Source organism: Kryptolebias marmoratus, linkage group LG16 (assembly GCF_001649575.2).
Source record: "Kryptolebias marmoratus isolate JLee-2015 linkage group LG16, ASM164957v2, whole genome shotgun sequence".
NCBI lineage: Eukaryota > Metazoa > Chordata > Actinopteri > Cyprinodontiformes > Rivulidae > Kryptolebias > Kryptolebias marmoratus.
In genome coordinates, this window is record NC_051445.1 from 25,423,641 (window position 1) to 25,447,015 (window position 23,375).

Consider the following 23,375-nt stretch of genomic DNA (forward strand, 5'->3'; position numbering starts at 1 on the left):
CCAGAAATTCTTATTTGACATCTAATAAAACTGCAGCTTGCAGCCTTCTCTATTCAGCCTTCTTCTTTTCAAGAAACCTTAAGATGAAATTTGTTCTGATCTTCTTTATCTCTTCAGTAACTGTAAAACAAAAAAAAATGTTAGTTGATTTATTGGTCTATGAGACATTTCTGCTGAATGCGCTTGAATGGGCTCAGTACATCCCAAAGACCACAATTTAGGACGGATTCATTGAAGACATCTTCACTTCTCAGGCTCTTCCCAGTCTTTTGGGTTCTCTATTGCTCATGCTGCCCTAAGTGATGACGTAACCGCTTGAAGTCGAGCCCCAGAATTACAGCCAAAGCCTATTAAGCAGCCACATTGTGGTATAAAAGTTCAAGCCACAGTTCTGAGGTTATAATTCCTTGTCAGGAGAAGGGAGTGACTGATGGATGTAGGATGATGGAAATAAGATGTATATTTTATAAGAATAATTACAAAAAAGAGATGGTGATGTTGAAAGACCTAGGACTGTGTTGAAGAGAAAGATAATATAGCTGAAGAAGACACTGAGGATGTTGGGCGAGATGTTGCAGGGTTGAAAGCTGCCGTGAAAGAAACAGATTTTTTAAAGTGCGAAATGAATATAATGAAGCACTGAACAGATTTGAAGATGAGGTATAGATTTTAGGTTGTAACGGAAGAACTACATGTTAAATTGAGCCAATTAGAATGACACTTCTTTACACAGTATGGTTGTACACCAGTAACAAATCCTGGCCACTGGTAGAAAAGTGTAACCATTAATCTTCTGAATGTATGTAAAGTGCATGTTAAAACTAAGCAGTTGTTTTGAATTATGGCTAAAATTTAAGTAAGCCAAGCAGGGGAGCTAGTGCAACAAAAATGCATGTGATTGGTAAACGTGTATTTAGTAATGTGAGTTTTTGCTTTAGAAACAATCAAAAGTTGGGTAAAGCAGTGGGCAATCAGGTTTTATTGGAGGTAGAAAACACAGATACACATTTAACACAACACACAGGCCCTAAGGCTTGACAGAGGGTTTCAGACAGAAGACCAGAGTCTTGTCCAAAGCTCTATTAAACTGCAGAAAGTCCTTCTAGAGCTGAAACATCCTCCCATCGTCATGCTGGGACATTCCACAGCACGCCAGAGAGCCTGCACTAATCCTGCCGGCATGGGAATCATTATTGATATGATCCTAATGCATTACCTCAGGGCCTGCTTATTGTTGGTAAAGATTATTTTTTAAGAGTAAACCAAAACCCAGAGATGGTCTCGAGTTTCATTGAAATTTATCAAAAGAAAATGTTATTCTTGGCTTAGTGTGATACCACTTTGAACAGCAGAATTGAAACAAACTGTGCCTCTTTGCTGCAGTCCAACAAGCGTGCTTGATACCCAGCAGCAGGTCTTTGGGACACAGTATGTACTGGGTTGCACAGTGCTGAATGAGTCCGACACTCCATCTGGGAAGATTTGCCATAAGTCAATTTCAGCTTGTTGCTACCCTAAATTGATTTCAAAGTTCCATATAAATCTGCCTCCTACATTCTGAAATGCAGTAACAGTATGACAATTGTTATTTTACCTTTTTATGTAGTTTTTTAATACAGCATTTTCAGTGCTTCAGGAGCCAGATCTGTGTTGTGGATTTTTGAACACTAGCCATTTGAAATAATAAATTATTATTATTTATTTATTTATTTATTTTCACGTTTTGCTTAAATGGTTGAAACATTATTGCTTTGTTTGTTTTCCAGGTGCAGTTCTGCTGGTCAATGTCCAAGGCATAGCTGTAAATGTGGACCCAATTATCTGCACATGGTTATTGTATCAGCCTCACAGAGGAAGCAGCAGGAAACAGCAACAGGTACTAGATCCTGTTCCATGTTCTCATATCTGCCAATTCATCTTCCAGGGCAGCTGTTCATTCATACATCCATTTTCTCTGCTTATCTGGATTCAGATCAGAGCTGCAGCAGGCTAAGAATGGCTCTGAGCTACTTCTTAATGTCTGAACTCCTTAACATGCTGAATGTCTGACAATGAGTGCAATCATGTTGGTTTTGTACAATGCTCAATTACTCTGTGATACATTATTCAAAACCCAAATTGTACTTCATTTTATGATGATTTGTAAACAACAACCCCCAAGGCATTAAAGTTTACCTTTGTTTAGACATTGAAACATGTTTTACCTCATGATTTTTTTTTAAATGAAGTATTTTCAAAATACACAGTAACAACTCTACTCTGAGTAAAAGCCCAGTTCTAAAGTAAGTGTGTAGTTCTTCTGTTTACCCAAAAAGGTTAAAAACAACAACAAAAAAACCCACTAGAGATCTATTCTGTAGCTGAAGACGTTTTGCTTCTCATATGAGGAGCTTTTTCAATTCAATTTGTTTTTTTGTTTATTTTTAGTTAAGAAAGCTAATCAGATGAGAAGCTAAATGTATTCAGCTACAGAATAGAAGTTCAGTTGTTTTTTATTTAACATTTTGGGGATTTGCCATGTTCTGGATGACTCAAAATCTTCTCTAGCATATTTCTCCTTCTACCGTCCCCTATTTCCCATATATATATTTATATATATATAATATATATATATTTTTTTTTCTCATGCATTCTAAGTCCTGTCTTCCTCTGAGGGTCTCAGAATTTATTTGACAGGGAGTCAATGTGATGTTTATGAACACTGAATGCATTGTGCCCGGAGTAAATACATTATATGCTCACAGACATTTGCTTTGCTTTGAAAGGAGCACAGATTTGTTTGGCAAAGTTACAAAAGTAAAGTACATGAAAATATAATATTGTAATATATTTAGTGTCTTATATTAATACATTTAGCTGTTAATTGTAATGTATTAGTGAAAAATAGTAAGTGAAATGTTACTTACTCCACAGCTGTTACTGTATGACGTTAAATGCATGTTGTGTGTTGAACTGCAGCCAACATGAGGCATACACAGCACTTGCTGTGTGTGTGTGGTAATGGTCATGTTGGTGCAGAAGTTTGTGTTTCTGTGAGCGTGTCTAGCTCAGCCCATGTCAGGGCCACCTTTCAAGGCTTGGCTAGTTTACACAAGGCCTTCAGCTGAAGGCTAGTCAAAGGCATGTGAAGGACGGTGGAGAGGACACGGTTTGGGGCAGAATTCCAGGAAATGCTGAAAAATCAGGAAAACAGAAAGGAGGAGGGGGATGTTTTAGGGTATGGACAAAAGGACAAGTGTTTGTGCTTCTTTGTAGAGTAACACTAAAATTGGTAAAATCTTGTCTGATAAAAGCAATGGAAGACATTTGAAAGTATCGACAAATGAACTTAAGAGGAAGGAATAGTAAATGGGAAAGACAAAGTTTAAAACTGAGAAAATAAGAGAGGACCAAGCAGACGTGGTTAAATTAAACTGAAACTAGAGGGAACAGGAAACAGGAAAAATCAGATAAGTAGAGGTATGGCTGGAGAAATGAGTAATGAAGAAACGGAGAAAGAATAGATACTTGCATTCCAAATCAGCATTTGCCTTGGCTGTTTTCAAAGCTCCCAGTCCTCTGTGTGTTGGTTAAGAGTTTGATCATTTGTCATATAAGAGGATTGAGCAGTCACGCCCTTTCGACATGGACTAAAATACAGTAATGAACTAGAAGCACTCAGAGAGCGCAACCCTCCACCAAGGCCACAGCGTGATTAAAAAATAGCCCAATCCAGATCATAATCTGGATCACCATCAAAATTTAATCCATTGTTTTTTTGTGAGAACCCCAACATTTCATCAACATTTCATCCAAATCTGTTCTTTGTTTTTTATGGGATTTTTGCTGACAGACAAACAAACAAACGGACACAACCGGAAAAATAACCTCCTTGGTGGAGGAAACAAAAGGGTCACATGTAGGAGCAGAGACAAGTTTTTAACAGAGGGGTTACCTGTGACCTTGACCTTTGACCCCATGAACCTTGAAATCAACAGGCCTCAATTCGTTCAATCTTGTCTACAGACAGACCAACAGATGCCTGCTACCGAAAAAATAACTTCCTTGAAGGAGATATCCAATTTATTTAATGAAACCGTTTGTTTTCTGTTTAGTTTTTTTACTTAGTTCTGTAGTATATTTTTTCCAACTTTTATAGTTTCTTGTGAAAATGGCAAACAAGAGGGGAAGTGTTTGTTGTTGGAGTTCAATCAATGGTCAGAAAAATACTTTCAAAGTTGCAGTAAAAGTTTAGCAGTAAAAGACTACCCCCAACCCTCTTTAACTTGTTGAAAAAGAAGAAGAAACAGAAGTTCCTCTGTAGGTTTGTTTCTTGTACAGCAAAGATTAAACTTGTACTGGTCTACAAGAATACAAGAATCGTCTCGAAGCAGTCATAAAAAAACAAAGGCTACACTATTGACTATTAAAGAAAGACATTGGACCAGGGTATGAATAATTTTGAACTTGGCTTTTTTGTAAATTAATTTATTATATAATCATGAAACGAAAAAGTTTCTTGAATTATGTTTTGATGTCACTCTCTAAGTTGTTGTTCATTTAGCAATCATAGACAAACTTGGAAAAAGCATTAATTTCTTCACAAAAATAAAGAATATCACAAAAATGAACAGGAGTATGAATAATTTTGAGGACAACTGTATATGTGTTTGAGCTGCAAGGAAGACTAGGGGATTTAAAAGTGTAAAAGCGAACAAACAACAAACACTGAGCTGTCACTAGGCGGTGTTGGAGTTGGAGACCAGTGATGAGTTTACTACCCCCCCCCCCCTTCTGTTTTGTCTTCTTGCATTTAGTCAGATTGGTATTTAAAGGAAGTTTTAGACTGTGTTCAAGCTCTCTAGGTTGGTCAGAAAACACCACTTATTACTAACTCATAACAACACTTAAAGCTTGTCTAATGACATGTTCTTTCAAAAGCTGACCAAAATCAAAACACCGTTTAATTTCCATGGCTTCATAGGTGCTCAGTGATGCTGTGATGTCATTACAGAATGCAGGCCCAGTTCCTCTGGTCAAGAGGAGAGAGGATGACGTGTCTGTAGGGAGCACACCACTTGTCAAACATCCCTCGAATCAGGCTTCGGACTATGCCAGCAGCCCAGTGAAAACCAAGACAGTGACAGGTGAGGTGACACAACCCTGCATGCAAGAACTAAGCCACCTAGCTTTATTCTCTCTTCTGAAGGTTGTTGTTTTTTATGTTTGTTTGGTACAAGCACTAGACTCCAGAACATTTAGATGGAGTCGTGGTATTACACATTTTTTACCCCACTGTTACTCTGTAACAGAAACCAAGAAGACTATTAGAAGAAGATTTTTTTTTATTTTTTTTATATAAATCAGAGCCTACTAAAACAAAAAATTAGTTTTCTACTGAGGTATGTCTGCTGCTCATTTTACTGCTCACTAACATAAGAGCTGAAGCTTTATAACAGGGCACTTCTTGACTGTGGAAAAAGTCCTGTACATAGTAAAAGAAAAGCAGACAAATGAGATTGTGACGATAATCCTCTAAAACCTCTGAATAAGTCCAAATTGAAATTGGTTGCTAAACTAGTAGGTTTGACAGTCTATAATGTAACTTAAATTTTGTGTGAACAAAAGAAAAGTTTGTTTTAGGATGAATCAAATCTCCCACATTTGCCCATGTTCTTGTAATAAGGGACAAAAATGAACTTCAGTCTCAACCCACCACTACATAATGCTAATGTGCAGACAGATGCTCTTATGCTAATAATGTTTAGGACAAAAAAACTAGCTGGCTAACACTGCTAACTTTTTGTTAAGCATCAATTATAAGGTGTTTGGCATAAACAGGATAAACAGTAATTTTCTTGCATTGCCTAAAATATACAGTCAAAGATAAATACTTTAATCTGCTCATGTCACAGTTAGAAACTCTGATACCATTGTATCATTACTATGATGCTTCATTAAGTTGCTTTATAATCTCAGTCACACAAAAAAATGTATGTAGTTTTCAACATTTAATGTTCTGTTTTGTTGTAAATAAAATGCTGCCTTGGGAAATTTACACATCCATATATTCAGTTTTTCCTTCACATTTTACTCAATGCTCTAATTCTCTTGGACGTTTTATTAACATTTTTAATTCAAAGCAGGTTGCAGTCTGGTTATTTCTAACTAGGAAAAACTGTTTGTTTTGAATGATGGATTGATTGACTGAAGCAATAAAAATGTGAATAAATATTGATCTTGTTAAGGGTATTGGTTCTTGTTTTCATGAGCAAAGGACCAGCAGCTTTGTGGTTATTATTTGTGGTGTTAGAACAGTTCAGGAAAGCCATAGTACTTGGTTGTTTTTTAAGACCACAAAATGTAGTGCAGTAAATAACATTTATTTCAATCTGATTAATTGATAATAATGATTAAATATTTTGATCACCTAACAAATATACACAAAGACTCGTACCTGGGAGCATTGCTGGAGTTGGAGATATCCACAACAAACTTAAAGTACAACAATAAATTTAGTTGCTTTGATTTTTTTAAACTCCATACTTCACCACTTCTCACTCCTTTCCCTGTAACTTTTATCAATGTGATCCATTAAAAGATTTTCTGCCATAACATTACAGTAACATAATTCTGACCCTAAGTACTCAGGGAAAGTAATGATGTAAGATGTAGGACTTTTTTGTTTTTTCGTCCCAGGAAAACGTGGGGATTGGTGATGTCATTTTTAAGTTGTAAACAACATTGCATGTGTACACCAGTCTCACATGTTTCATTAGGAAAATGCTCCTCTGACATTTCAGTGATTAAAATAGACCATTAAGGTTCTTTTGTTGCTCGTTTACAAAGCTGAAAGGTTACGTTGCTGTTTCCTCTTGGTTTTCCCTCCATTCCGTTTCTCTTGGTTCATCCAGTCTGGACTAATGTCATGTCTAAACTGCAGTATCTTTGCTTAGTTCCATCTTAGCTGTATATTTTCTCATTAGTGGTTGTCAGTAAACAGTCATCTTGAATCCGAAGCAACCTCAGGCTGTAGTTTGTCAGCAACACTCACTAGAGAACACTAGCTGTCAGAGTGTTGTCGATCTGTCACTGATCTACAGTCTTGCGGCCTGTGAAGTTTTTTTTCCTGTCTGGCTAGCTTGTATTTTTGTTATTCTCTAAAGTTTTTGCCTAATTTTTTGGCATTGTAGTTATTCTTTGAATTTTGTGATTTAAAATATATAACAGCAAAGCATTTCTGTTCAAATGTATACATTTCTTCATGGTTGTTTGGCTATAGCTGCACATTAAACAATGACTTGCATGTTGGACATTTTTGTACATAGCCTTTAGTTGTTGGACTCTTAAGTCAGTAAAAAATACAGAGGCTGTTCAAATATTTCTCTTTTGATGGCTACAACTCAGTCAGTTGAGCTAAGACTTGATGTGGTGCTAGCTGAGCATCATTGTCAACACATACTCCAAGCACTAACAGATCACGTAAATTTTTGTTAAAAACTTTGACATGCAATTTGACAGGCAACGTGCATTCCTTCAAAGCATCCTATTTTTTTTCTTAGAGTGGGGCATCAAGTGGTGAATTCCAATTTTCCTATTTTTTTTCTTGGAGTAGAGCTTTTAAAGTTTTTATCTATTAAGTAAAAGCAAGAAAATAAGGAAAGAAAGTTGCTTTTCACAAGCAATCAGGAGAAAAAGGGCCACTGTGTCTTGATAGATCTTGATGTAAACAGCTGTAAGATAGCATGGTGTTCATTTAACTAAACAATTATCATTAGAAATAAATTGTAGTTTTATATGAAATATAATGGTTGTAATTTTTCGTTTTATGGAGAAACAGATATTTTATATCTCCAAGCTAAATTATTTGACATTTTCTTTTAGAGCTGCTATGTGGTTGTTTTAATATCCAGATTGAAGATGAGGTTGATTCATTTATGGGTTTATTACTGGTATATTGTTTCTCATAGGACTTTGATGGGGAGTTGTAATCACTGCAACAGACATTTAATTCTTCAGCCCTCAGTCATTTGTTTATGTAAACAAAGAAGAGATTTGCTGGTTGTTTGCCAGTTGGAGTCAACATGTGTTCAAGCTGCCATTTCAAGGGATACATTAGGAAGAAACACATAAAAGTATGAAAATGTTTCAGTAGTAGTTGTTGGCCAACTGGAATGCCACAAGTACTACTGCTTTGTTGACAGCTGTTGAAAACATAATGGAGTTATTTGAAGATTCATATCATTGTTTCATTGTTTTCAAATCAGTTTTACTATTTATTAAATAATTTATTTTTCTAACCATTATTCTTGGATGTCTGAGTCTGGTGTACAAGTTTAAAAAACATTTTTTTTATTTTTAATTATTTTTCAACATTCATTTAAGAGCTGTTAATGTTAAGTATATTACAAATTAAATCTTTGAAACCATTATGACCTGATAAAAGACACAGTAAAAAAAGTGTACCCTTTTTCAATTCTGAGGTTACACATTTCAGAACAATAATAATGATTTGGTCATTTCCTGTGAGCTGTTGCCTCACAGGAAGAAAGTCACAGGTTTTCTTCCCACCTGGGGTCTTTCTGTGTGAAGTATGCATGTTCTCTTTGTTCATGCGTGGGTTTTCTCTGGGTACTTCGGTTTCCTCCCACAGACCAAAAACAGGTCCTCCCAGTAGTTGACATCCCATCAAGTTCACCCTGAGGTTAGACTGTAATGTTCAGAAAAATCCAAAAGGTTTATAAAAAAAAAACAACAACAAAAAAACAAAGCAACTGGACTTCTACTCTGTAGATGAAGACTTTTCGTTCCCCATACAGGAAGCTTTTTTAATTAAAAACCAAAGTGTGTGGAGTTCCAATTTTTAAACTTAATGAGATGCTCCATATATGTGAGTTAAATTCACATGCAGATTAATCTTACTCCCCTCCCACTGGAAAGTCATTGTAGTCTCTGTTTGTCTGGCTCACAAGAGAGATGCTTTGGTCACACCCATAAAAGTGTGAGTTAGAGGGAAAATGCATAGGTATCAGGCATAATCTCATGTTTAGCTTTGCTTTTTAATTTTTTAATTTTTTAATTTTTATTATTTGCTATGACCTGGATGGCTAAGAATCTACACCAGCTTATGTTCAGAAAAAGTTTGTTTTTTGTCCATATTTTTTAAAGTTAGATTTGACCAACTCACAATTTTCATTATTGAAACAAGAAAAGAGAGATGTTAAATTATATTGTACAGCACCTTGTTTTGTCAAAGCCAAGGACATTATTTTGGCGCAAACCCACCATATTGATTATCATCAATGGTAGTGGAAGGCTGATGATCTGGGCTTGTGTTGCAACCATGGACCTGGGGACCAAGATCTTCTCTGTATACAAAAATATAGTTAAAGAGTTGGATGTCTGCCTGAAAACTGAAGATTTTCCCAAATTAGGCCAAGTAAAACAGAATGACTGGAAAGAAAAACAAAAAATTTTAATGGCCAAACTTTAATCTGACTTAAAAAATGTAGTGGTACCTTAAAGAGCTCTGCATTAAAAACATGCAGTGAACTGAAGCACTGTTGTAAAGATATTTTAATTATAAATTCTTTTCATGGTCCTCTGCATTTTTACTTATTTTTTGTTAAATAAATTGTGACACTTTGTAAAATGTAAAGTTTTGTTTGCTTTAATTTTAACAGTTTGTAATCACCAGTTATCTTGATTTGACATCAAATCATAACCAAAGGCAGGTATTTAAAAGTTCAATTAAAGAAAAACTGTTTTAATTGTTTGTTTGTTTGTTTTCCTTTTTTATCTAATTATGTTCTAAGATACATACTGCTCTTGTCTCCTAAGACACTTTGACAATGTAAAGATAAATCATGTATTGGAATGGTCAGTCCAAAAATTTATATTGTCTAGAACATTATGAAATACTGTGAGATAAATGACCCAATGAGTTGGATATATTACAAATTGAGATAGAGCCTTGTTTTGTTCCGCCTGATTATAAATTGGCCAGAGGAGGTTTTTCTCCATGCCTATTTATTATCATAGTTTTCCACTGGAGCTAAGGGAGTTAATAGAATAAATCATAACCCCTTAAAGGAAAATGATTTTCAGAGTTTAGGGTTCAAAGCCTCCTCAGAACATTACACTTGCTAAATGTTCCTGCTTCCAATTGGCTGTTTGAGCATATGCCTGGCAGTTTTATGATGTAGAAAGACTGTTGTTTTGTTTTGTTACCACATTCCACCAAGCTACAACTCTGTAGTAATAAGAAGAGGCTTTACTCCAGGATTTTTGGAAGGCGCATGGTAATGTTTAGGCAAATGTACAGAGAGACAGAGAAAGGTTGACTGCACTTGATTTCCTCTGAAATGCACTGAGAGTGAGGTAATATCACACTGCGGCTTTGGGACAACTCAAGTATCACAACCAGTATTCCTTCAACTCTATTTGGTGACAGAATGTCACTTGTATTCTCTTTTGGTTTTGGTTTTAGTCTTTACATGTGGTAAATATGAAAGCACCCCACTGACTTTCAGAATGTACAGTAGGTTGAAGCTAGTTCTACTGACCGAAAATTACACTACAAGGCTTTTTCTCCCTTTGTCACCAATCACACATGGAGCTGCACAAAATCTTTGGTTTAGGAAATCAAAATTACTTTTTTTTTTTTTGACACATACTTAATAGCTCTGTTTAAACCTGTTTACTTGCCAAGACTTTAAGTTGTTTTACCTGTGTGTTGCCTAGCATTTGCAGCAATTATTTGGCTTAGTTTTTTCACTTCAAATTATACTCTGGTCTGACTGAATATTCTACTAGATGAACTACAGAGCCTGAGGTTTTGACTCTGTTACTAAATGAAACTTTTGTCATTTAACTCACATAACAGGTTTGTTTGAATGTTGCTTAGTAACATCATTGCAGAAGTGTTAACAGTATTTTTGTGTGATTATCCTTCACAAGAAAGGCCGTGGAAAGATGACTTTGAAAACAAGCTTTTTTTCTCTCTCTCTCTTTCAGTTTGAGGTTGATTTCTGTCTGCCCACACAATTACACCACAAATTGGTTCACATAAAACTAGCCTCTAAGTATTTTCTTTATTTGTTCCTAATGAATGTTCTTGTTGGCAGTAGCAGTGTGTTTCTGATCAAGAGCCTCCCAAGTCCCAAGATTCTCATTGTTTTCTAACATCTACCAGAGTAATGATCTCACTTGGTTTGCTTTTCAGTCCTAAAATTAGCTGCTGACGCTCTGAAAACATACTTCTTGAGCCGAGAAATCCATCCATATATGTGGCTGTGCTCACTAAAGGTTGGAATGAGAGTTGTTGTTTCTGTTACCATCTGCTTGTGGTCTGAATGGTTGGATTAGATTGCATTTTCCTGTTTACTGAAATTACTGAAAAGAGATGAAAACAAATGGAAAGATTTATGTTGTTAATTCTGTTGATTTGCAAGGTAAGAGATAATATCGGTTTGTCACAGCTCTGCTGCACACACAAAAAACCTCCACTTGTATCAAATGTTTTAAGGTGATGTCAGTGATTTAAAAATAATGGAAAACAAGAGGGAACAACAAAGAAAGTTTCAATTTCATATCTGAAAGGGATATAATATGGAAAGACAAATGTATACAGTTTTGCAAAATAAACAGTGTGAAACAAAAAGAAAATTGATGAGAGGATGTCAGGCAGAACTGTACAGTCATATATAACTATAATCCAAGCCCAAGTAGCCTGATGGAAGTCAGGCAGGTTTTTATTGGCTGCTGGGTGCTTTTCAGAGGGGGATAATATTTTCATTGTGGAGTTATTTATATAGTTTAATTTTTCTGGTAAAGTCAATAATTTATCAAGGTAATGATGGTTGGGGTGGGAAAGAAAACACAAAATACAAAGAATCCTGGGATAGAAACCCCTACTCATTTTAAAAGAATGGTTGCCTGCTGGAGGGGACTCTGATGAAACCAGACAAATGTCTCACTGACTTTCACAGTAGAGTGGTCTTTAGGGAATAGATGTACGCTTAAGAATCCCATCTCTACTTTCATGAATGATATTGGATTTAGACCCTGTAAATGTTGCCTTTTGTTTTAGAGGTCAAAGTTCAATGAGCAGAGGGGGAAGTTGGAGTAGAGTTGTGGTTCATCAGATGCAGCATGGACTAGTAGGCAGGGTTTGGGGGTGTTATGACAACAAATGATGGAGGATAAGGGGGATAAGAAAGAAAGTGGAAACCAAGTTTAGATGAATTCATTTCGTGTTTTAAAGATTCTTCATGTCGTAGACGTGTCATTATGCCGAAATTCTTGAAGTGTGGCATACAATGGTTTGCAGATATTTTTTTCTCCTGATCTTGCAGAGAATTAGCTTGGTGAGTTATCGTGGACAATGTTTTACATGGTAATATAACTAAATTTTAAAATATGTGGATAATTCACTTTTAATTGTTCATTTTGCAAAAATGAATCTGTGTTCACATACATAATCAAACAGCCTTCCTCCCAGTTACCTTGCCTTGTTTGTCTTGTTAACCAACACAAAGTAGCACATAATTGTGAAAATAATTTCTGTTTTTTAATTTTTTTCAATTAATAAAAGTCTGAAAAGGATGGTGGTTACTTTGTAGAACCACTTTTCAATTCCAGCAAAAAGTCTTAAGGGTTTGTTTACCAGCTTTGCCCATCTAGAGAATGAAATGTTAGCCCAAAGGGGCGGCAGTGGCTCAGGAGGTAGGGTTTCATCCTGTAACCGATGGATAGCCGATTCAAACTCCCGCTCCAACTGTCTCAGCCGTTGTGTCCTTGGGCAAGACACTTCACCCTCCTTGCCTACTGGTGGTCAGAGAGCCTGGTGGCACCGATTGAATGGCAGCCTCACTTCTGTCAGTCTGCCCCAGGGAGCTTTGGAGTCCTCGGACTTGATAAAGCGCTATACAAGTTCAGGCAATTTGCATTTACCATTCTTCTTTGCAAAATAGCTCAAACTAAGTCAGGGTAGATGGAGAGCATCTGTACAGTAATTTTCAAGTCTTGCCACAGATTATCAGTTGGATTTCGGTCTGGACTTATCCAGGCCATTCTAACTCATGAATATACTTTGATCTCTGGCTGGATGTTTCGAGTCGTTGTCCTATTGCATGGTAAACCTGCCATGTTTCACAGTACTGATAGTGTGTTCAGGGTGATGTGCAGCATTAGTTTTCTGCCAAAAAGTTCAGTTTTGATCTTGTCTTATCAGAGCTTATTCCTCCACATGTTTGCTGTGTTCCTACATCAGGGCAGACAGAAAACATGACTTGTGATTTTCTTCTCACAGTGACTTTCTTCTTGTCCCTCTCATACAGGCCAGATTTGTGATGTGCACAGCTAATAGTTGTCCTATGCACAGACTGCCACACCTGAGCTGTGGATCATTATGGCTTCTCCAGAGTTACCATGGGCTTCTTGGCTGCTTCTCAGATTAATGCTCTCCTTGCCCAGGCTGTCAGTTTAGGTGCATGGCCATGTCTTGGTAGATTTGCAGTTGTGCTGTACTCTTTCCTTATTCAGATGATGGATTGAACAGTTCTTAGTGAAAAGTTCAAAGTTTCAGATATTGTTTATAACTAATAAACTAATATTCTGTAACATCTGAGGCCTTCATAGAACAGCTGTATTCATACTGAGATTAAACTTCATTATAGTGTAGTGTTTTCTAACTAGACTTCTGAAAGCAGTTAAGGATGTCTAAGGGAGCTAAATACAAATGTATGCCACACTTTCCAGAGTTTTTTGTAAAACAACTTGAAAACTATGTATCATTTTGACTAAGCAGTGGTTAGAGATGTCTCCTCACAGCAAGAAAGTTGCAGGTTCCCAACCGACTGCAGCCTTTCGGTGTGGAGTTTACATGTTCTCCCTGTGCATGCGTGGGTTTTCTCTTGATACTCCAGTTTCCTCTCACAGATTAAAAGCATTCTGTGGCCCTGTTATGGACTTGTAACCTGTCCAGGGTGTACCCCGTCTTTCACACAGTGACTGGAGACATGCACCAGCTCCCCTGCAACCTAAAAAAGGAAAAAAAGTGGGTAAAGAAAATGGATGGATGGATAACATTTGTCTTCCACTTCACAATCATGAGTTGCTTTGTGTTGGTATAATACATAAAAGTCCAGTAAAAATTATTTTAAAATTTGTGGTAATAACTTGACAAAATGTAGAATAGGTTAAGTGGTATAAATACTTTTTAAAGGAAGCGAGCTTGAATTGAATGGAGAGAAAATCTGTTCAACTGAAAATTTCCTATATCATTTCTCGTATTCCTTGACATGTCATGTTGCCTTGCCACAACATGACTTTTTCATGGGGTCTTCAACATTGCTATAACAAATGGAGTCATGTAAATATTTAAATAAACACTAACTAGCATCAAAATCAAATAGGTTGGTAGAGCCCCATTGCTGTCTCCGCACACAGCTGTAACAGAGTATACAACACTTCATCTCACTGTAAACCATTTGTAAAAAGGGAACATACCAGAAAGATAACAGCCAGCAAGCGGAAATGCTGAAACCCTTCAAAGAGGCTGCGTTTATGGCTGAGTTACTCATCCACTCAGGAAAGACATACTGATGCTTTGCTGCTTTGTTGTTGCAAATACTGTTAAAATAGAAATGCAACATTTACTTGTCCTGTTACTATATTAGAATGACTGTACATTCACAACATGTTGAAACTTAAATCTCAGGGATGTGCAGTTTAAATATCACCACGCATCCTCCCACATTTTACAGGACCTTTTTTATACTGTGGCAATGTTACGTTAAAAGGCAACGTTGGTTTGTTTCTCACCTTAAAGATAGTGCATTGTAATGTTTCTCTGGTGTCTGAATTTTCTCATGTAATCTCTGGACACATGTTTGAGCCCTGGATGTCAAAAACGTGGGCCATTTATGACTACAATGTTTATAAAGGACTGAACTGGCAGCTTCTAAAAACAGCTAAATGTTAAGAAAGAAGAGCAAAGGGAGTGGGTGAAGTAAATGAGAATAAAACGGATGAGAAAAGGCAATTGAATAATGCACAGTCAGAGTTGGCCAATAGCATATTAGCTTAATGGAATAACAAGGTGAAAAAAAGGACATGACTGAGATGGCACGAGGCACGGGGAATAACCCTACTTTAAGAGGACTCTTAAGACTTGTTAGCCTTGCATAAGTTTAAGAGCTTTGAGACCTCTTGTCATAATTCTCTCCCATTTGAATTCAAATCATTTGTGTTCTCTCACTTTTCTCGTGACCTGCCTTTCTCTTTTCCCTCTCGACATAAATGGCAGGCGCCAAGTCACTATAACAGAGTATGGCAGCTTCATTATAAATAACGAACCCAACATTAACAAACAGAACCCTGGAGTTGTATTTAAGATTAGGCAGAGAACATTTTGATGAACCTTGAACTGCCTTTGCTGTATTTTAACACACTTTCTGATTGACTTAACAGATTCTCTCTAGGGGTAATCTTGTACAGTATGGCTAATTTCATTGTTAAAAAGACTAGTCAAAAATCTTCTCTTGTTCCTTTTGGGTCAAGTTCTTCAAAGATTATAACAATAACCAAGTTTCAGATAAAATTACAACCTATTGAAACCTTGTCTTCTTTGCAAAATATTAAGCTATAGGCAAGAAGTTGAGATCGGCTAACAAAACAGTACCTCAAACTACATTTTTGAAGTTATGTTTGACTTTGCATTTGAAAGCATTGCAAAGTGAGAGCATTATAATTTGAATTCATTGATGATGACTCTACCTGCCTATGACCCTATTTATTGGTTCAGTTTCAGGTCAGTGTCATGCATCTTGAAATTAATTATACAGATTAATGTGAAAGTATGCTGCGATTAGCAAAATATTTACATATAAACCTTTATATTTGTTACTGTGCATTTGACCTAAAATTAGTGTTTTCTTTAAAATGGAAATGGACGCAGTTATATAGTTCACGTTTTGTAGTCATATAAAGTTCACTCTGTCCTGCTATTGCACTTGTTTTGTTTAATGGATTTTTTGTAAACTGGAGGACTATGACACAAGTGTATAACTCAAAAATATGTCTTTATTTACTTTAGGATTTCCTCTGTGATGATTGGTAGGGTGTGAATGTATATTTTTTTGTATAGTGCGTATTTTTATATGTTGACAGGGTAGTTTGTGTAAACTTAACAGTGAGTTTGTTTTGTGCTTCCTGACAAGATGGTGCTTAGACAGACAAGGGTGTATGGAGTGAGGTAAACATGATTTAGACATGGTATTAAAAGAGATTACCAGTGAAATGGAAATCTTGCTCACCAAGTGAATTTGCTAACACACTTCAGATGCTAGTTCTATATGTGGACATACTTTCTCATTATTTATTTATGCATAAAATGATACATGTTTGTATAAATCACATATTTGTCCTAAGAATAATATTTATGTTTTCTGGACAACTGGACCTCATGGCAGAGAACAGTAGCCATTGAGCTTTGGCATGTCTGTATGGATTTTGAGCAGAACTGAAAAGGAAATGGCTTCATGAGGCACTTTGACGAACAAAGTCCAAAAAACACACACCCATTTTAAAACAAAATTCTATTGACATTATACTGACATCAGTGCACCACACTCTGCACTTTACTCTGTGTAAAACAGTCCATGAAACAAAATATGTCCTGTCAAATTCAGTTTTGCCATCTTTTACTTTGTGGGTGCTTAGTTTAAAAAAAAAAAACAAAAAAAAAACTTTTAAATAGTCATGTAAAAAAGCACAGAGAATGTAGATGATGAGTAATACTCTAGAAGGTAGATTGGAAAACTATAAGTTTCCAAATGGTAAAAAAGGCGTCATGACAAATAGTCTATTTCATAGTCCCCAAGTTCCAAATGCACCTGGATGCTGAGCGTGAGAAAACACTGTAAGAGAGTCCAGACACATTGATGTGGACCTTCAGTCTGCTTTCCTCTATTTATACACGTGTGCACACACACACACATACACACATGCACCTGTAATCTTAGTCACTCATTTGCACACATTCATGTGCTAAACACACACGGAGACTCTGTCCGCAAGTTTAAGACTGATTGCCCCAGCAACTATATACGAAAGTGATTAAAGGCCTAGCATTCCCTCAAGGAATGCATATCGCCCACTGTTTTTCATGCAAGAGTTTTAAACAAAGATTGTATTTAGTTGTGAAATTAGTGTTTTAGCTGTTTTTGGAAAACCTTGAAAATATTTTTAAGCACAGTCTCATGCAATAATGTGGGATGTTACTGTATATTTTGCTGATAGACAGTGTTGACTCTGACAGTAAATGTCAAAGTTTTAGCAAAGACTTAGAATAGGCTTTATTGTCATTGAACCAGAAGTACGACGAAATGGAGTTTGTCTCCCTGAGACTAAAAAGTCAAAACATAGTATAAAACATAGAAGAACAAGTATCAAAAGTAAAACCACATTTGAAAAATACGATGATTCACAAGACTAATCATTAATAAGATTAACATAAACAAGACAAAGATTTTGTGCAATGAGTAGCACTTGAAGTATGTATTGTGAATGCCTCTCAGCTACAACCCCACCAAATATTAGGACAATATCTATAAAATTGACTAAATTCTAGCCATTTTTGTGTTTTCTAAAGTCAGTTGGCTGTGGTGACCATCTTAACTTAGCTCCAAAAGTTTTTTGTCTTTGCCTTTTGACTATGGGCAATAAATAATCATTCATTTCCTATTATCCTAGCAAGATCATAGCATTGCTGTGCCAGCCCATTTAGTAATAATTGGGAGCATGGAGTCCGAGCAGACTATGACTTTGCAACATCAGTGTTATTTTATTACAACTGTAGAGCTGCTGAGCTGGACAGAACAGAGGATGGTTTTAACATTCACAGACCTCTGGTTAACCTGATAGATTTTGTTTGTGTTGTGTCCATATATCTCAACCTTCTGTTTGTGCTTCTGTACATCTCCTACATTTATTTTCCCTTCTCTTCTAAGGACCGTCTTTAAGGCACTGGAGTGTTTTGACCCCCAGGTTCATATGGTTAATTCAAAGTTAACTGTATATGTTTGTTGCTGTGTGATCTCTGTTGCCATGAGTGTCAGCACAGACAATCAGCCTTCGTCTGGACCACAGCAGGCACAAGGACAGATCATGTCTAGAACAGTGTGTGTGTGCACACGCACACACTTTCTCCCAGTTCTCACAGTTCCTTCTCCTGCTGTTGGAGACAAGAAACCTGAGTGCCAACATTACATCACCTCAATGAAGTGTCGTTTAAACATCATATAACAGGATACTGTACAGCAAATGAAAATAACAGCGAGCTTTAAAGAGGGTTAAATAAAGGATAAATGCAGTACAGTACATTTCCTTATGTTAATAAAATATTGATTTTGTTTAAGACTTTACAGGGTGCTACATTATTTTTGTGGTGAAGAGGTTACTTTAGCAGTAGGCTAAATGTTTCAACAAATCTGACATCACTGCTGGGTGCATGCAGTTTTCAAAATTTTGACTTCTGAAAGGAAGTTTGAATCCAAGTTTCACCAAGCCCTTATTGGGGTTTTTCCTGTTTCTCCATTTTCTTTTTTACAGAATCACGTCCCCTGTCCATTCTAATGAAGGTGATGCCTGCCCCCACTGCGGAGGAGCCATGGACGTCCTCTGAGGAACGAATGAAGGAACTCTTCACTCATGCCTGGGATGCTGTTAAGAGACTTACCCTACAGGTATCAATCTGTACTCTCAGTATTTTTTTTTCTATTTAACTATTTTGCATTGCAGTTCTTCAGTTTTTCCATAAGTCCATAAGCAGATCTGCAACGTTTGACAGTGGCTTCTTGTAGTGTGGCCCAGTGGTCTGTTCTTGAATCGTAAAATTACAAGTCAAACGCCTGTCAGAAAAAACATATATCTTGCAAAAAGGCAATTGCATACAACCTCAATTCTGAATCGGCTTTAGAGATCATGTATTCATGTCTCTGTCTGTATTATGGTTAAATGTGAAGTGGGCCTGTTGTTAGTTCACTGCTCTGTTTTGCATACAATGTGTATGCATGCATAGGATTACATTGTTCTTTGTGACAAGTTGAATTTTTAGCTGGCTGGCTAACTGTAGGGACGTGCCTATCTGTCTGTTTAAAAGCCTAACTGTGAAGAGAGTCTATTGTGTGTCTTCTTCCTGCATCTTGACTGGATCAGTTAGCAGAGACCACAACACAACCAGCTCCATCTGAAGGACATCAGAACTGCTGATGGCTCTTTGACTGGCATCCTCTTGATGCAAAAGCCGCACATTATGTGCATGCACATCTGTGTGTTTTTATGCGTGCACACATCCAGTGGAGTACATTACTGAATGGAACTCATGGAAATCTTATTGCTGAGTAATTTGTTTAGTATTCATTTGAGAAACTGTCTTTAATGTGCAAGTATTAACTGCTCATTGTCATTTTCCATTTTAAATTCTATAATTAAGCTATAGTGTTGCTTCAATTCTTAAGAAAAATAGATACATTCTTGGTAAATATTTTAGGCAGCTAAAACCAGCTTGCCATTAAATGATAAAATGATAACTTAAGATTTCCATAGGGATCATAAATTCAATAATTCTGTTTTCTCTTATTAGCATTTGTTTTTTTATTGCAGTGACAAGTTCTCACAAGTGCAGAGTTTTGTTTTAGTGAGCTTATTCATGGAAATGTGAATACTGTTGTTCAGTTTAGTTACAGCTAAATAACTTTTAATTTTAATGCAGGGTTATTGATGCATTTAAATAATAACCAATGACGCAAAAATCCAACACCGTTCCTAAAACATCCTAATTCTTTTTGCTAGGACCACACAAACTGACATCAGTCAAACATGCAAGTGAGCATGACACAAGTGAATTGAAGTAATACACCAGTACCCAGGTCCCATGTCAGTCCATTGATCTGTTTACAGTAGTTTCACTAAAGTAACTCAACCTACTAAGAGGTTTGCTGAGGCCATCATTGCTTCCACTTTCCTCTGTCCCCTTCGGCTGTGTGACTACGACCACATCACGAACTACAGCCGTAATTAGGAAACACTCTGTTCTGTTGACATGAGAGTGGAAGCGAACCAAACCGAACAACCCGACAGCTGGTATTCCAGGTCTTGGATATCCCCAAACTTAAACCACTCCATTTATTTTAGTGTGGTGTAAACAGAATACCTAATGGCTCACACTACTGCCGCACATGTGCCCAATTTACCATGCGGGCCTTTCTTTCCGCCCTCTACAGAAGATAGAGGAACAGGAATGGGAAAGAAAAGTAGGATTCATAATGCTGGTAGATTTAATGTTCCAAAGGTATTTGTTATTCAGTAGCAGATCAGATTGCTTTCAGGTATTTCAAAAGAAAAGTGAAATGTGATTGTAATTGTATAAACAGTTTGATATATATATATATATATATATATATATATATATATATATATATATATATATATATATATATATATATATATATATATATAGAGAGAGAGAGAGAGAGATATATATATATATATAGAGAGAGAGAGAGAGCTAGCTAGCTAGCTAGCTCTGGGCAAAGTGCAGTGATGGTTTGTCACCACAAGACTTGATACTTTATTTATGCTTTATTAAGGCTTATGCAGTGTTATGACATAGCATGTTGAAATTTTAAAAACAGAAAGTAGGTGAAAATGTAGATTGCATTTGTAATCTTAGCCTTTTGTCATGCCTGGTTAAGTCAGAGATTGCAAATATAATCAATGATTATGTTTCTCATGGTTCTTCTATTGGTTCAAATGCAATAAATTTCTATCAATCTCCATTTGTAAGATGCTGTTTTCTATTGATTTCCAAAGAAATAATGGAGGATGCAACTCAAAAAAATAAAAATGTTCAAAATCTTATGCTTAATTAGAACAATTTTATCAAAAAAATTGAAAATGAAATAAAGTGTTTGGTCTGTTTTAAATGTTCTATAAAAATAGGATTTTAGTGTAAGTGCTGACAGTATAGTTCTGATTACAGACAAAAAACAAAGATTTCACATGTTGATGCTTTCATTTTAACACAGTTACCCTCATTGCTAAGCCATCTGCATGAAAATACTATAGAGTAATTAAAAACCTGCAGATCTCAGGACATTTTTGTTTGTAATTTTCTCAGTAACTGATACCTAATGTATGTAATTACTTAAAACATTTTGATTGTTGGACTGTGGCTGATGAATGTTCCCATTTTTCTTTTTTTCAGTTTTGTGTATTTGCAAACAATACAAACCTAGAATTGGAAGTTTCATTAAGTCTGGTTGATGTAGAAGATGAAAAGTGGGCAGCAGAGCAACACAAGGTCATAGATGGAACAATAATCACAATAAAATGTTTGTTGGAGTCATATGAGTGTCTAATTCGCCTGTCCAATCTGAGAATTATTAGGACCATTATCACTTTTGAGATGTTTAGCAACAAGGTCAACATGTGGAGTCTTTTGGTCTCATGGATCAAGGTGTGAATGATTGTGAAACTACCTGGTGAGGAGAGTCAAGGCTGCACTGCAGGTGTTGGAAAGGTGGTACCTGAGGTACTCCTCCTGTTTACAGTAAATATTTTGTGTTCAGCATAAATTGCTTCCTTCATTTCTCTCCAACCATCTGTTTTTTCCCTTCAGAGTATCTTACTGTTGCCAAAGGACTTATTTTCTTTAGATGTAGGATTACTATGACCCGGGTAAACTGCCTGAATTTAAATGGTCTCTTAAGTGAGCAGGGCTACATCATCATGTTGTGCCTTTGGACCTCGTTTTCATTTCATGTTTATTTCTTAATCAACTGGATTGTTTGTTTGTTTAATTAAAATTCAACCTTGAACTAGAGGTAAACTCAGACATTATTATATTTCTGGTTACTAATTGTATTCAGAGATTTTGTTCAAACATTGCTTGTTATGTATGTCCTGCTTGTTGCTCAAAGTAGTGGTGTCTCTTGATTTACTGCACAGATAAACCACCTTCTGGATACAGGTAGGAAGTATGTTCACCTGAACAGGCTTTAATGTGTGGAAGTATTGTTTTGTTTGTTTTTTAGTATTTTTGTTTCAATTTACTTTCTTCTTGTTTTCTCTTGGCTGGTAGTACATTTACTGAGCCCCCTCTTGAACTTGTGCTTCATTACATCTGTAGTCCTTCTGTGTCATTTGTTGTCCTCCCAAAATAGTTTTCTGCCCAACACTGTTCACCCATACTCCTTTGCATTCGGTCATCTCTCCTTCTCCACCCTGTTCTCCCCAAGGACACCCATGTTCTCTTTGTTCCCTGATGATAATTGCAACTGAGCAGGATGGTGATTCTATTTCAGGAATTTTGAAATAATTCCTTCTATTTAACACATGAATGTGTTCAGCGTTGGCAAAGGAGCACGTTGCTACCAAAACTGAAATCAGATCTGCTGAAACAGAGAGACCGTTGCCATGGAAAAATGAAGTAACGCTGCTCTCAGCAGCTGCCATGCATTAATGAGTAGGATATTTTTTGAGTGAGAAAAAAAGGAGAAAAAGCAGCGAGGTTGAAAAGGTAAAGTGATGGAAAGGAAAATGAGGGTAGGAAGCAAAGAAGAGTGCAAGGAAGGGGAAAAAAGTGCAAAAAATTGTTTTAAGGCAGGGGAAAGTAAGAGACAGAGTGGAGAATCATGTGCACTGCACGTTTGGTGTGGCTCAGATTGAGTGTCCAGATGGTTTCCATGAAAAGGATCTGACCCTCTGCTGGAGTGCCTTGTGCAGGCCCATTACTTCATCCTCAGCCTTTCCCCTTCATCCTATCATCCTTCTATTCAACACCTCTTCGTCACTGTCTTCAGATCCAACAAGTTCCAAATTATTTGCAATTACTGTACAAGTCATCTTTTTGAACACTTGAGAAAAATGCTTCTGTATGTCTACTTTAAAATTTGATTATCTTTTTCAAAGCCTGCCATTTGCTCTTTTAACCAGATTTTACCAAAGATCATTTGATAATTACTTCAGTTTTAATTTTACTCTGGTTTTTTCTGATAAAGTGTGCTTGTTAAAAAACAAACAGAGCATCTCTGGTTGATCACACTTCGTGACAAAAATGTCACAAACTCCCAACAGTATTTTGTCAGATAAATATGTCAGAGCATCTTAAATACTGCACTTTGTCTCTCTCTGTCTCTCTCCATATATATATATATATATATATATATATATATATAATCATTTGTGTGGTTTCTTTTTGGGTTTTTTTGAAGGTGGATAGTACCTACCAGAACTTATTTGAGGAGAACCAGTAGCATAATTGATTCCAGTGGGAAACAAAGACTTGACTGGGCTTTCCAGTCTTGAAAGAGTGTGACTGTAGAAGAAAA

General features: G+C 36.4%; 1 protein-coding gene across 4 annotated transcripts in view; it reads left to right on the top strand.

Annotated features, from left to right (window-relative positions):
* The window catches only part of LOC108234194 (vacuolar protein sorting-associated protein 13B), a 339,365-nt gene that overhangs the window by 135,527 nt on the left and 180,463 nt on the right, over positions 1-23,375 (top strand). For all 4 annotated transcript variants that reach the window (XM_017413202.3, XM_025005255.2, XM_025005252.2 and 1 more), the window contains exons 20-22: positions 1,767-1,876; positions 4,994-5,126; positions 18,595-18,728. In XM_017413202.3, coding sequence (XP_017268691.1) covers positions 1,767-1,876; positions 4,994-5,126; positions 18,595-18,728 — 377 coding nt within the window. The remainder of the gene's footprint in view (positions 1-1,766; positions 1,877-4,993; positions 5,127-18,594; positions 18,729-23,375) is intronic.